The sequence below is a fragment of the Cibotium barometz genome, chromosome 40 (genome assembly GCF_041138505.1).
Source record: "Cibotium barometz isolate CiBa-2024 chromosome 40, ASM4113850v1, whole genome shotgun sequence".
In the NCBI taxonomy this organism is placed as follows: Eukaryota; Viridiplantae; Streptophyta; class Polypodiopsida; order Cyatheales; family Cibotiaceae; genus Cibotium; species Cibotium barometz.
In genome coordinates this window covers 31,147,681-31,162,160 of record NC_141085.1, presented here as the reverse complement: position 1 = coordinate 31,162,160, position 14,480 = coordinate 31,147,681, and the positions used below count along the sequence as shown (strand labels likewise).

The 14,480-nt window shown below is 45.0% G+C and overlaps 1 protein-coding gene across 6 annotated transcripts in view; it reads right to left on the bottom strand.

Moving 5' to 3' along the window:
- Nucleotides 1-13,921, bottom strand: part of LOC147615406 (casein kinase II subunit alpha-2-like) — a 43,192-nt gene extending 29,271 nt beyond the window's left edge. Inside the window, exons 1-4 of one of the 6 annotated variants that reach the window (XM_086779503.1) lie at nt 13,514-13,921; nt 5,199-5,328; nt 4,398-4,493; nt 2,836-3,030 (exon numbers count right to left, since the gene is read on the bottom strand). In XM_086779503.1, coding sequence (XP_086635629.1) covers nt 2,836-3,030; nt 4,398-4,493; nt 5,199-5,328; nt 13,514-13,794 — 702 coding nt within the window. In that variant the 5' untranslated portion in view covers nt 13,795-13,921. Of the gene's footprint in view, nt 1-2,835; nt 3,031-4,397; nt 4,494-5,198; nt 5,329-5,419; nt 5,895-13,513 lie in introns of those variants that run through there. The other 5 variants (XM_086779507.1, XM_086779506.1, XM_086779505.1 and 2 more) reach the window with 5 other exon arrangements.
- Nucleotides 13,922-14,480: the final 559 nt, after the last annotated feature.

The following is a 14,480-nucleotide window of genomic DNA, read 5'->3' as shown; positions in this document are numbered from 1 at the left end:
CTACTTGATGCCATCAGATCCTTGTGCTGATGCTCTTGCCAACCATGGTGTTTCTGCTCTTTGCCAACCACTCAAGGAGAGCTTCTGTTCCAGCCCTCTACGTCGCGGTCCCTCCCCCCCCCCCCCCCCCTCTCCAAGTTTCAACTTAAAAAACTGAACAATGAAGAGCTAATACAAAGATTCACTATCCTTACAGACTTATGACAACATAATTAGTGAAACCAAGACATCTGAACAGACTATAGTGAAGCCACGCACCAAGACATGTGAATACATAAATAAGTTCTCTACAAAGAGCCAAAATAGGAATCCACTCATCTGACCAAACTAGTGGATACAAAATCAAGTGAAGGGCCAAGGGCTCAAGCCTCTATATCCTCAGACCTCAATATCTCCTCTCTCCTCATCACTAGAGCCCTCCATGGTTGCTTCATGAAGATGAGAGGAAGGGATGGAAAATTTACTCAGCATATGGGATGAATCTCAGCTGACGATGCCATCCTCCATCAGTCCACTGGTCGTGCTCTGAGAATGAGGCTGCCAGCATATGCTTCTTTTATCTCGATTCTCTGCTATGGAGTGCACCAAACACCCATGGCTCTTGGCATCCCCACCCAACTGTCGACACACCTGCTGCTGTTGAGAGCACACCTCCATTATGACACGGGAAAAAACCATTGTACCTGCGACCGCTACTTGATGCCATCAGATCATTGTGCTGCTGCTCTTGCCAACCATGGTGTTTCTGCTCTTTGCCAACCACTCAAGGAGAGCTTCTGTCCAGCCCTCTACGTCGCAGTTTCCCCCGCCCCCGGGGGCATTGTGTCAGCCCTTTGCCGTGAAGCTTTTGCCAACAAAGCCATCACCACGCCACAACCGGATCTTCTAAAAGTGTGTTCACACATAGCCATATCGGGCCTTTATAAGATGTTCATGATTCTGTTAAGTTGGTGTTTACACAATCTTTTCTAGCTTGAGGTCACATCTTAGGGTCTATTCATATGGGTCCCTAAAGAGGGTTTGCACAGTTTCTTCATAAGGCTCATTTCTATGGGGTTTCACACCTTTGGAGTATATGCACATGGAGTTCATGGGTATTAAGGTGTACTTCTGATCTGGCCTAGTCCCCTTTGCTAATAAGGAGTTCGCATTTGGCTTTGGTGAGTATACTAAGGGGTGTTACATGTGTGGCTTGATCTCATAAGCTCGTGAGTGGGGTTTCTAACTGGGCTTTCACACAAAGAAGGGTTGCACTTGATTAAGGGGGGAAATTCATTTAGAGTTCATGTGAACTTGGGGTGTTTTCTTTGTACTTTTGTGGGTGGCACACACAACACATGACTATGATTCAGAATCGTTTCCACTTGAGAATGTTAACACGAGGTTCCCCCTAAGGATAGGAGGTCACATGCCTTAAAAAGTACATGTGGGTATGTGTTTGTGTGTGTAAGCAAGTGTTCTCTTTGCAGTTTGTGTCTAGTGACTGATGGGATTGAGACCAACACTCATACTCCTTAACCCTCTCACATGAGTTTCACCCTCCTTGGACCATAGTGACAACTTGACAAGTGCTAAAACTCAAACATTTTCCCATCACATCATCTACTCATCGGTCCAGATCCATGACAATCTCTAGCAAACCGAGGGGCTCCCCCATGAACAGTGGACATCGCTTCTGTGAACAAAGTTATAGAAGAGAATGACATGACGAGTTTGAACACCTGAGGTTTTTATGCCGACTCCACCTTGTTTTGCTTTTGTCTGCTTGGTTTTCTTTTCAATGTCATCATGACATCCAGTTTACTCATGGATAATCTGTAACATCTTTTGATCACATATGACATAGACCCTTTGGGTCTTTTGGACAGAATGTGCCCTATATAAAGGTCCCTCTTCTTTTCATTCCTCATCTGCTTCCCAGTTCAAGGACAGATCAATAGAGGCATCCAAGTGGCATCAAAAAGTCCAAGACAATAGCACTCCACTTCAGCAGAGGAGCAAAGGCAAGAAGCCCAGCAGAGGAGAAGAGGCAAGCGTGCTGCTTCGGATAGTTGCAGAACAGGGTGTTCCAGACACTCACTCAACAGACAGGTCGCAGCAAGGACCTATTTGAAAGAGCAAGGGTAGCTAATGTTTAATCTGATGCCAAGCCCAGAGTGCATCTAAGCAACGAACAGGTCAATATAGGCATCTAAGTGGCATCAAAATCCAAAATAGCAGCACTCCACTTCAACAGACAAACAAAGGTAAGGGTGCTGCTACAGACACTTGCAGAACAGGGTAGACCAGATAGTTGCTCAATAGACAGGCTGTTCCAGCAAGGACCCATTTGGTGCAGCAAGGCTGGCTATTATTCAGTCTGGGTGCCAAGGCCAGAGCGCATTTAAGCAATGAACAAGGATATCCTAAGGTCAAGGACAAGGTAGGTTTGTGAGGCAAGATTCAAATCACTTCTAAAGCTATCTATGCTTCAATTTTGATATCCAAACAGCCCAATTAATGCAAATCTTGTCTTTTTTTCTATGCTAAACTTGCCTTTAATAAATGTCCAAAGAGTACAACTTGAAGACAAGTGAATGCAAGCATGCTACAAACAGAAACATGAGAGAAACACGAGCCCCTTCTTGCTAAGCAAAATAGAGATGCTTTCGTAGACATCCTTTCTTCCTCATAAATACATGGACAACCTTTCAATCGCTTTTTAAAACATCACTATGACCTATGGTGTTGTATGCAGCTTTACTTATATCAAACGAAGTGATCAAAAAACAACTTCTAAATCTCAAACTTGTGCAGCAAAAAGATAAATGGAAAACGAGTGTGGCAAACCCGTACCTTTAATAGCTCGAATATATAATAGCGGATGTCAAAGTCGGTTAAAGTTGGATAAAGAACCTTAAAATCTGTGTTATTCACATATTCAAGCACAAGGCTTGGAGTCTTGGATTGTTGATCACGAACAATATCCAAGAGTTTAATGATATTTGGACCCCCCGAAAGATTTTGAAGAATCTTGATCTCTCTTTTTATCTACAACACATCAAAAACAACGTTTTGGACTTACGAGGTGCTCAGCCTGGCCTTCACTAAATCAACCAAACACAGAGCATGTAACACTTGGATTAGAAAAGCAAACTGCATCAAATTCAGGCCAGATATCTGAATCAAAGTAAAGAACTATAGCAGACAATCGTTTAAGTCACTCTGAATTGATTTCATTAATTGGAGCTTGGCGTGCTGTGACATCCACGCGGAAGGTGGTCATGATTAGTGCTAAGCGCATTGAGAGGTTAAAGCTAATCACATAATAGAGAAGAGGCAAGAGAGACCCTAGGGCCTGTACTACTATATATTGCATGAATGCTTATATACAATGGAATCTCTCATCTAAACTCGATCTGAATCATGCATCCTGTGCAAAGACTTATTAGGAATCAAAGCAAAAGCAAGATAAGTAGGAGAAGCACAAATATAAAGGCATGCCAGGGTCAATATACAGAGAATTAAACACTCGGACAGCATAAGATTGTGCCGCAGGTCTTCCTGCTTTCAACTTTTGACCTATTTAGACTAATTGAAATCATCCACTTCTCTCATAAAATGCCTCATGCATCATGGATGTGCCAAAGCTGGCTGGGGACCAAAGAGCATCAGATATCCTGTGTCAGACGTTGTCGAGCTTTGTTGGGAATATGGGACACTGCTGAGATGTGCGTTTGGGCATGACTAGTTTAGACAGGGATGGTGCAGGTTTGGCAGTTGGGGGATTTTTGGCCTATAAAATACGCCCCTCTAGCCTCCACTCTGCATTCTCACTTCTCTCCAACCTCTCAGGAAAGAAATGCTGCCACCAAGTGCCCAGGAGCAGTCCAAACAGCACAGAACAGCAGCAAAATGAAGATGCGGTGCTCCAACAGACAGTCCGACCAACATGATGGGACAGAATTCAATGGAAGGCAACGGAATTTGCTTAGGTCCCTATTTTATCTTATGCACAGAGTGCATGGTGAGATTTTCTGTTTTCAGCCTTGTATTTTCATTCTCGTCTCTATAAAAGCAAACATTTTCCTTTTTTTTTTGTTTGGGGACACAGGGGGAGCACTAGATTGTGGGACCAGATTCAGCTGTTCTTGATCAATTTTGACCTTTTCTGATCAGCTTTGCTAAATTTGAGCAGTTTTGAGTAACATTTGACCATAAAACGATGCACATCCATCTCAACAAAATGGATGGAGCATCAGCATCCCTTCTTGATAAATTTTAAATTTCCACTCATACTTCATAACTCAAGATCTCTCAAACATGCAACACATGGCTACTCTGGTAAGGTATGAAAATGCCACTCTCTTAGCGTCCTAGATCTGCACGCATGTATGCATCTTGCCATAGGCACTCACATGATGCAGTGGTTGAACCTTTGCAGTCCAAATGTGTGGGCAAAAACGAGACAATCGTCTATTTCTTTCTACACCCCAACAAGGAAGCTCCAGTGCCTACGTCCAAATGCATAGCAATGAGTTCACAACTTGAAGTAACGCAGAAAATGCTATGTGGGCATTCAAGCAACAAGATTATTGAAGTTTAAGACGAAACTTGTCATATTTAGAGTTACTGATGGACAATATAAACAAAACTGGAAATGCTGCCATCATTGCACAGTGAGTTAGCTCTGCCCTGCCTTTGTGTAGGCGACATTTCTATATCTTAGCAATCATCATTCATTACACAAAGAATGCAAGCTTGGGTTTGCAAGTGCCCAAATCGTCAAACAGGTCATGGAGGCTTGCATGAACTGTTTGAAGGCCACTAGTCTCATTGTGAGAAGAGAAAACAAAGGAAGAGAGCTCTCCAATGTTCACATCGGCGGCCACCCAAAAAGTGCACAGGGGCCCAATGGATTTTATGAACTATTGCAGCCACAAGTTTCTACTACACCCTTGGGGCGCATGATTTCAACTAATGAGGCTACTGGACAGCTACAATTTACGGTGCCTGATATGATAATGCCAAATAGTCCAATTCCACAAGAAAAAAACCAGCACACTGGGAAACAAGGCACCATCATATAGCATTAAATTACAGGATGGTATGGTAGAGACACCTGACAAGAGAAGAACTAACTGGATACATAGACTACCAAAAGAAGCTATGCATTGTGCAGACATTTGCAACAGCAAAATTTACATCAAAAGGGGTACCTTCTTCTTCTTGACTGGCTTCAAGATTTTGATGGTGCACGGCTGGTTGTTGACAACATTTACACCTTCAAAAACTTCACTGTACTTTCCACGCCCAACTTTACGCAGGACTTCATAGTCATCCTGATCCCTACAAAGACAATTAGTAAACAAAGGGCAGCAAGAAAATTAGCCCTGAAAACAGGCTAGCACTTCAATCATCAAAAATAGGCTCCCATTACCAAATCGAAGAAATAGACAGCCCCTTGATCTCTACAGGAATCCATGATCCTTAGAAAACGAATTGAGATGATATGGTTGAATACAAGCTACATGGAAGGCGCTTGCCTCTTGTCAAAACACCCTTCAGAGGTTAAAAGAAAGCAAAGTCATCCAGACTAACCACACACAAAAAATCAGACATTGAAACCCTCTTCTCAAAAGGCACCCCAAGCTCATGTACAAAGCCCAAGCGCCCCTAGTGGTGATGCAATGTAACCCTAGAAATGTTGAGGTTGGAAAAAGGGCTGGGCTAAGCAGATGAGGAGGTTCCAGTACATCTAGACCAGCAAGCGACAACCAAGCACCAAATATATGGTGTGGAGACAATATGTTGGAGGAGTTCAATAGCTAAAAAAGGAAGGATGGTTGTGTTGCATATCGAATATGGAGAGTCCCATGTGCATCTTCTCTGGACGTGTGCTGATTCCACAGGGGCTGCAACAATGCATTGAACAGTTTATAAGGACAGTACTTCAAGAGAAATGAAAACTGGACAGAAAGGGGATGCAGTAAAGAATGTACGAGATGTATATGTAATTTATGGCACAAGCAACTGTGTGTGTGTGTGTGTGTGTGTGTGTGTGTGTGTGTGTGTGTGTGTGTCCCTACCCGCTGTTACTAGAGATCTAGGTTGGTATCCGTACATCAGCATAAACAGACTGTAGCCCCGGTAGAAGCCACATGCTTAGCACTATTATAGGCAAACTCAACCATCGGGATGTACTCCTCCCAACCTGACAGAGGATGATCAGAGGAACTCATACTCAAAGTAGTCTCCAGTTTCTAGAAAACTAGGTGCCAGAAATGTCCAGAAAACCTAGAGTCCCCATCACTGACTATGTCAAAAGGCAATCCATACCTGAAAAGCTGCTCAACTATCTGTTGTGCCAATTCAGTTGCCTTCACTGTCACATTTGTAGGTAAAAATTGTGCCATCTTCGTCAATCTATCTACCACCAACCAGATAGCATCATGCCCTCTACTAGTTTGTGGCAACCGTACAATGTCCTCGGCATTGATGCCACTTTACCTCATAGTCCTAAACATATGTCTTCATCTTAGGCCAGTAAAACATCTATTTTACTAAATCATAGGTTCATTGTATCCCTGGATGACTAGTTGTAGGAGCGTCGTGACATTCACACAGGATCCTCTTCCTGATCTCAGCGTTATCCGCCGGTACACAAACCTTCTCATTCCGTAACAGCAATCCATTCCTAGTAAGGAACTGACCACCTGCCACACTCACAGATGGCATGACTCCCGAGTCTCGGTCTAAATCTATGGAGCTCCCTACCTGGACCTGCTACCAATACCGACCAAAGTGATTGTCGGTCTCACATAGGCCTCTCAGAGAGTCATATAGGTCAGCCCTAATCTCGATGAAGCTCAAAGAGTTCACATCCCCAATTCTACTCAAGGCATTTGCCACTCTATTCAAGCTACCATTCCGATACTTAAACTCCATATCAAAATCTTGCATCAGCATATAGGTCAGCCCTAATCTCGCTTGAGCTCAAAGAGTTCACCTCCCCAATTCTACTCAAGGCATTTGCCACTCTATTCAAGCTACCATTCCGATACTTAAACTCCATATCAAAATCTTGCATCAGCTTAGCCCACCGTGCCTTCCTCCCCCTCAACTCAGATCTATCACATATGTACTTAATCGACTCATGGTCAGTCAGCACAACAAACTTGGTTCCATAAAGATAATGTCACCAAGAATGTGCTCGACGGCATGTCAACACGATTCACTTGGATGCGTCTCCACTCCCAAATTCAGTGGCATTCATGAAGTTGTGAGTACTCCCAGGGTCAAAAAGAATGTGTACAGTTTCCCCCACAATTGACTCATACATCCGTATTAGGTGTATTAGGTCCGTAGGCCTGAAAACATTCATATTAAAGCTACAACCCTTGCAAGAACTCTGAGCTGAAACAATGGTATGTACAGACGGGTTTTTTCCCTCGTGTGTGAACACACCCTTATGGTGTGTAAGTGACCTTTAAAGGTCACATCTTGTACTTTGTACCTACTCTCATTATCTCATTATTGTGTGTATCGTGCAAGCTCACTCTCACTCTCTTTGTTCAATGTGCATTGTATGCTTCATTTCTACACCTAAATCTAACCCTAAACCCAAGTTCCAACAATAGCTCATCGTGGTCCACATGCATCAGCTTCTTTGCCATAATTACCCCATGTTGGAAAATGCCTCGAATATGACGCAAGTACCCAAATAGAACACAATAACCAGCATCAAAGTCCTAGTTGGGAAAACAATTATCTCTAGAAAAGTTTAAAAAGTCAAGAATTTGAATTAATAATCAAGAAAGCTGGATAATAAAAACTCTTTTTTCTTTTGGGGATCCTCGCTACATACTCAAGATGGTTAAGGGGTCAAAGTTGTTACATGTGGAAGCTCTGGGAGTCTTCTTTCAGCCCTAAACACTATCTGGGAACATGATGATGCAAAACACATGCAGAAGAGAGAGAAGAGAGAGAGAGAGAGAGAGAGAGAGAGAGAGCTGAGTATTCAGTATATTCATAAAGTACAAAAAGGTACATCTGTTTTGCAGCCTTTCATGAAAAGGAATAAAGCTAATCTATTCCTAAGTCAAGACCCAGCCCCAAGCAAGGGCTGAATGCCTAAAATCGATGAGCAAGGCTGCCTTTTAGAGGCTGGAAAAGACGCCATCAACTGGCCGACTGCTGGTCGGCCAGCTACCTGGACAGAAACCCGACTTTTGCTGAAGCCGACTAGACATTGACTGGCCGACAACCCCTCCAGGTCCACCAACAGTCAAATCCCTGCCAAATCAGCAACACCTACCCCTAATCTCTAGTTGCTCTCCTCAGGATTCGATCTGGGCTCAACCAATGCATGTCTTGCACATGACATCCCCCTCTGCTAAACTTGATGACAGGATTCCAATCGGTATTCCCCATTCTCTATTCGCGGTGTCCCTCTATCATCCTTCCCTCTCTGGCAACCTTATCACTAAACACCCAACCCGATCTCCAAATCCACTTAACTCTGATGAAGATCTATGCATCTGTTCCATCTAGTCCCCATTCCGTTCCTGCCCTATCCTTGAACACTAACTCCGATCTTCTTTCCTAAGAAATGAGTCTGGCACTCTCACTCCACTCCTTGGAGGATCATCCTCCCCTGGAACCGTTGCCTGAAAACCTTTCCTGGTGTGCCCCTAGCCCCAATGGGCACCCAACTCACAAGATTGCCATCCCCTAGGGCTTTGTGGAACAACACCAACCAACCTCCTAGAAAATCTTCCATGTCTTGTGTTCCTTGCCTTGGGCCTCGTACTTGTGCACTTTCCTGTGCCTTGGACCTGTGCACCTTCATCTGGGACTGAATCAGTGTTTAGCCTTGCTGAGCCTGATGCTCTCATACCAATGTTACATGTGGAAGCTTTGGGAGTCTTCTTTCAGCCCTAAACACTTCTGGGAACATGCTGATGCAAAACGCATGCAAAAGAGAGAGGAGAGAGAGAGAGAGAGAGTTGAGTATTCAATATATTCATAAAGTACAAAAAGTTACATCTGTTTTGCAGCCCTTGGCTGCCTTTCATGAAAAGGGGTAAAGCTAATCTATGCCTAAGTCTAGACACAGCCCCAAGCAAGGGCTGAATGCCTAAAATCGATGAGCAAGGCTGCCTTTTATAGGCTGGAAAAGACACCATCAACTGGCCGACTGCTGGTCGGCCAGCTACCTGGACAAAAACCGGACTTTTGCTGAAGCCAACTAGACATATTCTTGAATATACTGGTCGACAGCCCCTCCAGGTCCACCAACAGTCAAATCCCTGCCAAATCAGCAAAACTTGCCCCTAATCTATAGTTGCTCTCCTCAAGATTAGATCTGGGCTCAGCCAGTGCATGTCTTGCACATGACGTCCCCCTCTGCTAAACTTGATAACTTGATGACAGGATTCCAATCGGTATTCCCCATTCTCTATTCCCAATGTCCCTCTATCATCCTTCCCTCTCTGGCAACCTTATCACTAAACACCCAGCCCGATATCTGATGAAGATCTATGCATCTATTCCATCCAGTCCCCATTCCGTTCTTGCCGTGTCCTTGAACACTATCTCTGATCTTCTTTCCTAAGAAATGAGTCTGGCACTCTCACTCCACTCCTTGGAGGATCATCCTCCCCTGGAACCGTTGCCTGAAAAGCCGTTCCTAGTGTGCCCCTGGCCCCAATGGGCACCCGACTCACAGGATTGCCATCCCCTTGGGTTTTGTAGAACACCACCAACCAACCTCCTAGGAATTCTTCCATGTCTTGTGTTCCTTGCCTTGGGCCTCGTACTTGTGCACTTTCCTGTGCCTTGGACCTGTGCACCTTCATCTGGGACTGAATCAGTGTTTAGCCTTGCTGAGCCTGATGCTCTCATACCAATGTTACATGTGGAAGCTTTGGGAGTCTTCTTTCAGCCCTAAACACTATCTGGGAACATGCTGATGCAAAACGCATGCAAAAGAGAGAGGAGAGAGAGAGAGAGTTGAGTATTCAATATATTCATAAAGTACAAAAAGTTACATCTGTTTTGCAGCCCTTGGCTGCCTTTCATGAAAAGGGGTAAAGCTAATCTATGCCTAAGTCTAGACACAGCCCCAAGCAAGGGCTGAATGCCTAAAATCGATGAGCAAGGCTGCCTTTTATAGGCTGGAAAAGACACCATCAACTGGCCGACTGCTGGTCGGCCAGCTACCTGGACAAAAACCCGCCTTTTGCTGAAGCCAACTAGACATATTCTTGAATATACTGGTCGACAGCCCCTCCAGGTCCACCAACAGTCAAATCCCTGCCAAATCAGCAAAACTTGCCCCTAATCTATAGTTGCTCTCCTCAAGATTAGATCTGGGCTCAGCCAGTGCATGTCTTGCACATGACATCCCCCTCTGCTAAACTTGATAACTTGATGACAGGATTCCAATCGGTATTCCCCATTCTCTATTCCCAATGTCCCTCTGTCATCCTTCCCTCTCTGGCAACCTTATCACTAAACACCCAGCCCGATATCTGATGAAGATCTATGCATCTGTTCCATCCAGTCCCCATTCCGTTCTTGCCATGTCCTTGAACACTATCTCTGATCTTCTTTCCTAAGAAATGAGTCTGGCACTCTCACTCCACTCCTTGGAGGATCATCCTCCCCTGGAACCGTTGCCTGAAAAGCCGTTCCTAGTGTGCCCCTGGCCCCAATGGGCACCCGACTCACAGGATTGCCATCCCCTTGGGTTTTGTATAACACCACCAACCAACCTCCTAGGAATTCTTCCATGTCTTATGTTCCTTGCCTTGGGCCTTGTACTTGTGCACTTTCCTGTGCCTTGGACCTGTGCACCTTCATCTAGGACTGAATCAGTGTTTAGCCTTGCTGAGCTTGATGCTCTCATACCAATGTTACATGTGGAAGCTTTGGGAGTCTTCTTTCAACCCTAAACACTATCTGGGAACATGCTGATGCAAAACGCATGCAAAAGAGAGAGAAGAGAGAGAGAGAGAGAGAGATAGCTGAGTATTCAATATATTCATAAAGTACAAAAAGGTACATCTATTTTGCAGCCCTTGGCTGCCTTTCATGAAAAGGGGTAAAGCTAATCTATGCCTAAGTCTAGACCCAGAGGGCTGAATGTCTAAAATCGATGAGCAAGGCTGCCTTTTATAGGCTGGAAAAGACACCATCAACTGGCCAACAGCTGGTCAGCCAGCTACCTGGACAAATACCCGACTTTTGCTGCAGACATATTCTTGAATATACTGGCCGACAGCCCCTCCAGATCCACCAACAGTCAAATCCCTACCAACACCTGCCCCTAATCTCTAGTTGCTCTCCTGAGGACTAGATCTGGGCTCACCCAGTGCATGTCTTGCACATGACATCCCCCTCTACTAAACTTGAAGATAGGATTCCAATCGGTATTCCCCATTCTCTATTCCCGGTGTCCCTCTATCATCGGCCTAATCTCCAAATCCACTCTAACTGTGATGAAGATCTATGCATCTGTTCCATCCAGTCCCCATTCCGTTCTTGCCCTGTCCTTGAACACCATCTCTCGTTTTTCTTTCCTAAGACTCAAATCTTCTTTCCTGAGAAATGAGTCTGGCACTCTCACTCCACTCCTTGGAGGATCATCCTCCCCTGGAACCGTTGCCTGAAAGCCTTTCCTAGTGTGCCCCTGGCCCCAAGTGGCACCCGACTCACAGGATTGCCATCCCCTTGGGCTTTGGGGAACACCACCAACCAACCGCCTAGGAATTCTTCCCTGTCTTGTGTTCCTTGCCTTGGGCCTCGTACTTGTGCACTTTCCTGTGGCTTGGACCTGTGCACCTTCATCTGGGACTGAATCAGTGTTAAGCATTGCTGAGCCTGATGCTATGATACCAATGTTACATGTGGAAGCTCTGGGAGTCTTCTTTCAGCCCTAAACACTATCTGGGAACATGCTGATGCAAAATGCATGCAGAAGAGAAAGAAGAGAGAGAGAGAGAGAGATAGCTGAGTATTCAGTATATTACAAAAAGGTACATCTGTTTTGGCTGCCTTCCATGAAAAGGGGTAAACCTAATCTATGCCTAAGTCTAGACCCAGCCCAAGCAAGGGCTGAATGCCTAAAATAGATGAGCAAGGCTGCCTTTTATAGGCTGGAAAAGACACCATCAACTGGCCGACTGCTGGTCGGCCAGCTACCTGGACAAATACCCGACTTTTGCTGCAGCCGACTAGAAATATTCTTGAATATACTGGCCGACAGCCCCTCCAGATCCACCAGCAGTCAAATCCCTGCCAGATCAGCAACACCTGCTCCTAATCTCTGGTTCTAATCAGTCTTTATCCGGTTGCTCTCCTAAGGATTAGATCAGGGCTCAGCCAGTGCATGTCTTGCTCATGACAGAAGTCCCAGCACGAAATAATGGGCTCTAGCCCGAAATCAACAAAAAAAGGGGGGAGAAAAAGAAAGTAACAAAATTGGAAATTCTATCCTTTTCAACAACAAAAATTTGCTAATTCTCCCAAAAAAAGCTGTCCAAATATTTTTAGTGAAAAAAAAAACACAAATACCATCAGAAATTCAAATTTTAAATACATTCGAAAAGATTAGGATTTTCATTCTTCAAGTATTCAGTCAGACTAGGTCAACGGATTCAGATGGATGGGATTGAGGGCATGACACTCGAGCTCTCATGGCATCTCATCCCTCTTGGGCAACTTCTCGAAGCGGCTTTGGGACAGTTTTCAACCTAGGAAGGTCACTTTTTTCCTTTGGCAGCTTGCTCACAAGAGCCTCGCGGTTGGCACTTGGCTAGCGATTGCACATGGCCAACTTCTTGCTCCGGATGCGGATTTCACCAAGAGTTGCCTTTGGGATTGCCCAAAGGCACAGCAGGTTTGGTGGCAGATTCTTAGGCTTTCATGGCAAATCCGGGGACTGCCTGGTTTTTCACTTGGGAGTCATCCTGTGGGCAACATAAACAGGTCCGGATCTCATGTACAAGGAGAATAGAGATGGCATTGCACTTCACCTTACACACTTCAGAAGCACAACGCCCCTCTGACCCCAAATACCCACACAAATCCAAGGTGGGAGATCATTAGCAGCATCACAGCCTGGCACATCTAGCACGGACGGAGCAGCTAGGCCATTGAGGGTGCTCTCACCCCTCCAACAGAGACCATCAGTTGTATCTGGACGGACTTTGCATGGACATTGCATCCCTCCTAACGAGGAAGAAGTCCATGGGAAGGCCACTTGGCATTGTCTCATGTGGTCCAAGTCTCTTCCCAAACATCATTTAGCACTACAGCCCCAGTGTGGGTTTTACCCCCTCCCCCTTGGATGTTCTCATGGGTAGACGTTTTTTCTGTTAACTAATAGAAGGATTTTTTATTTTTTTATTTTTTTGGGGAGGATTTTTGGGGGAGCTTTCAGATCTCAAAAACAAACAAAAAAAAAACTGTCAATAATCAAGGAAGAAAATTTTAATTCTAGCTAGGGTTTTAAATGAATGTAGCGTACCCCCATTGAAGGTCGACAGACTCGTAGTCCCAGTACTCTTTAGAACGGACAAGGTTGGCATCGGAGTAAACACGGGCCATGGACACAGCACGCGTGAGGGTGAGCTTACTCACAGAGGGCGTGTGGGAAGACTTGCCATGGGCCAGGGAAGATGTGGGGCGGGAGTCAGACGCGAGCGGAGGGGGCCTGTAGGAGAGTAGGAAGTCGGACAGTGATGAGGTGGACAAGTGGCGAGTTGTGAAATGGGCAAAGAGGCGTTTGCGCGAGAGACTACAGGCCATTAGATGAAGGAATTGAAGTACCAGTAGCAGAGGCCCGACATAACCAGCCCTCTGTTGTTTTGGGGCTGCTCTGTGCGCGCAGATACTGCAGCCCAACTTAGATATTGCAAAAGTTAACTATCTACACTATAGAGGTGAAACATTAGGGCCTTGGGTGGACGAATTTAATTTGCACCCTTTTCAAAATTTAGGAATTAAAAGTATTGACCTTCATCTCAAACCCATTACTCACAAATTATGGTTTCTTTAGAAGGTAAGACTTCCCATGAAGCTTTGGAGGGCATTGATGCTCGTCGAAGGTTACAGAAGGGCAAAGAGATGAACAAGGTAGACTTCTGTAACCTTCGACGAGCATCAATGCCCTTCTGTAACCTTCGAGGAGCACAAGCACGAGCATGGGTTGGGTGGGCAAGGATCTCCACCCACAAACAAGGGCAAGGTTGATTTGTCCAATTTTAGAGATTCCGTGCACTTTTCCTTTAAAAACACTTTCCACCACATATGGAAAGAAAGGCCATTGAGCGAAATTTACATGCTTTTGGGAATTTTCGCGAGACCATAAAGATGGGCAAGGGAGACTCGCGAGACCACAAGCTTGGGCAGGGAAGTCAACCCCAAAAAAGTAGGATTCCTTGCACTTTTCAACAAAATTTAGGTGGCCACCCAAAGTGTGCAAACCCCCTATA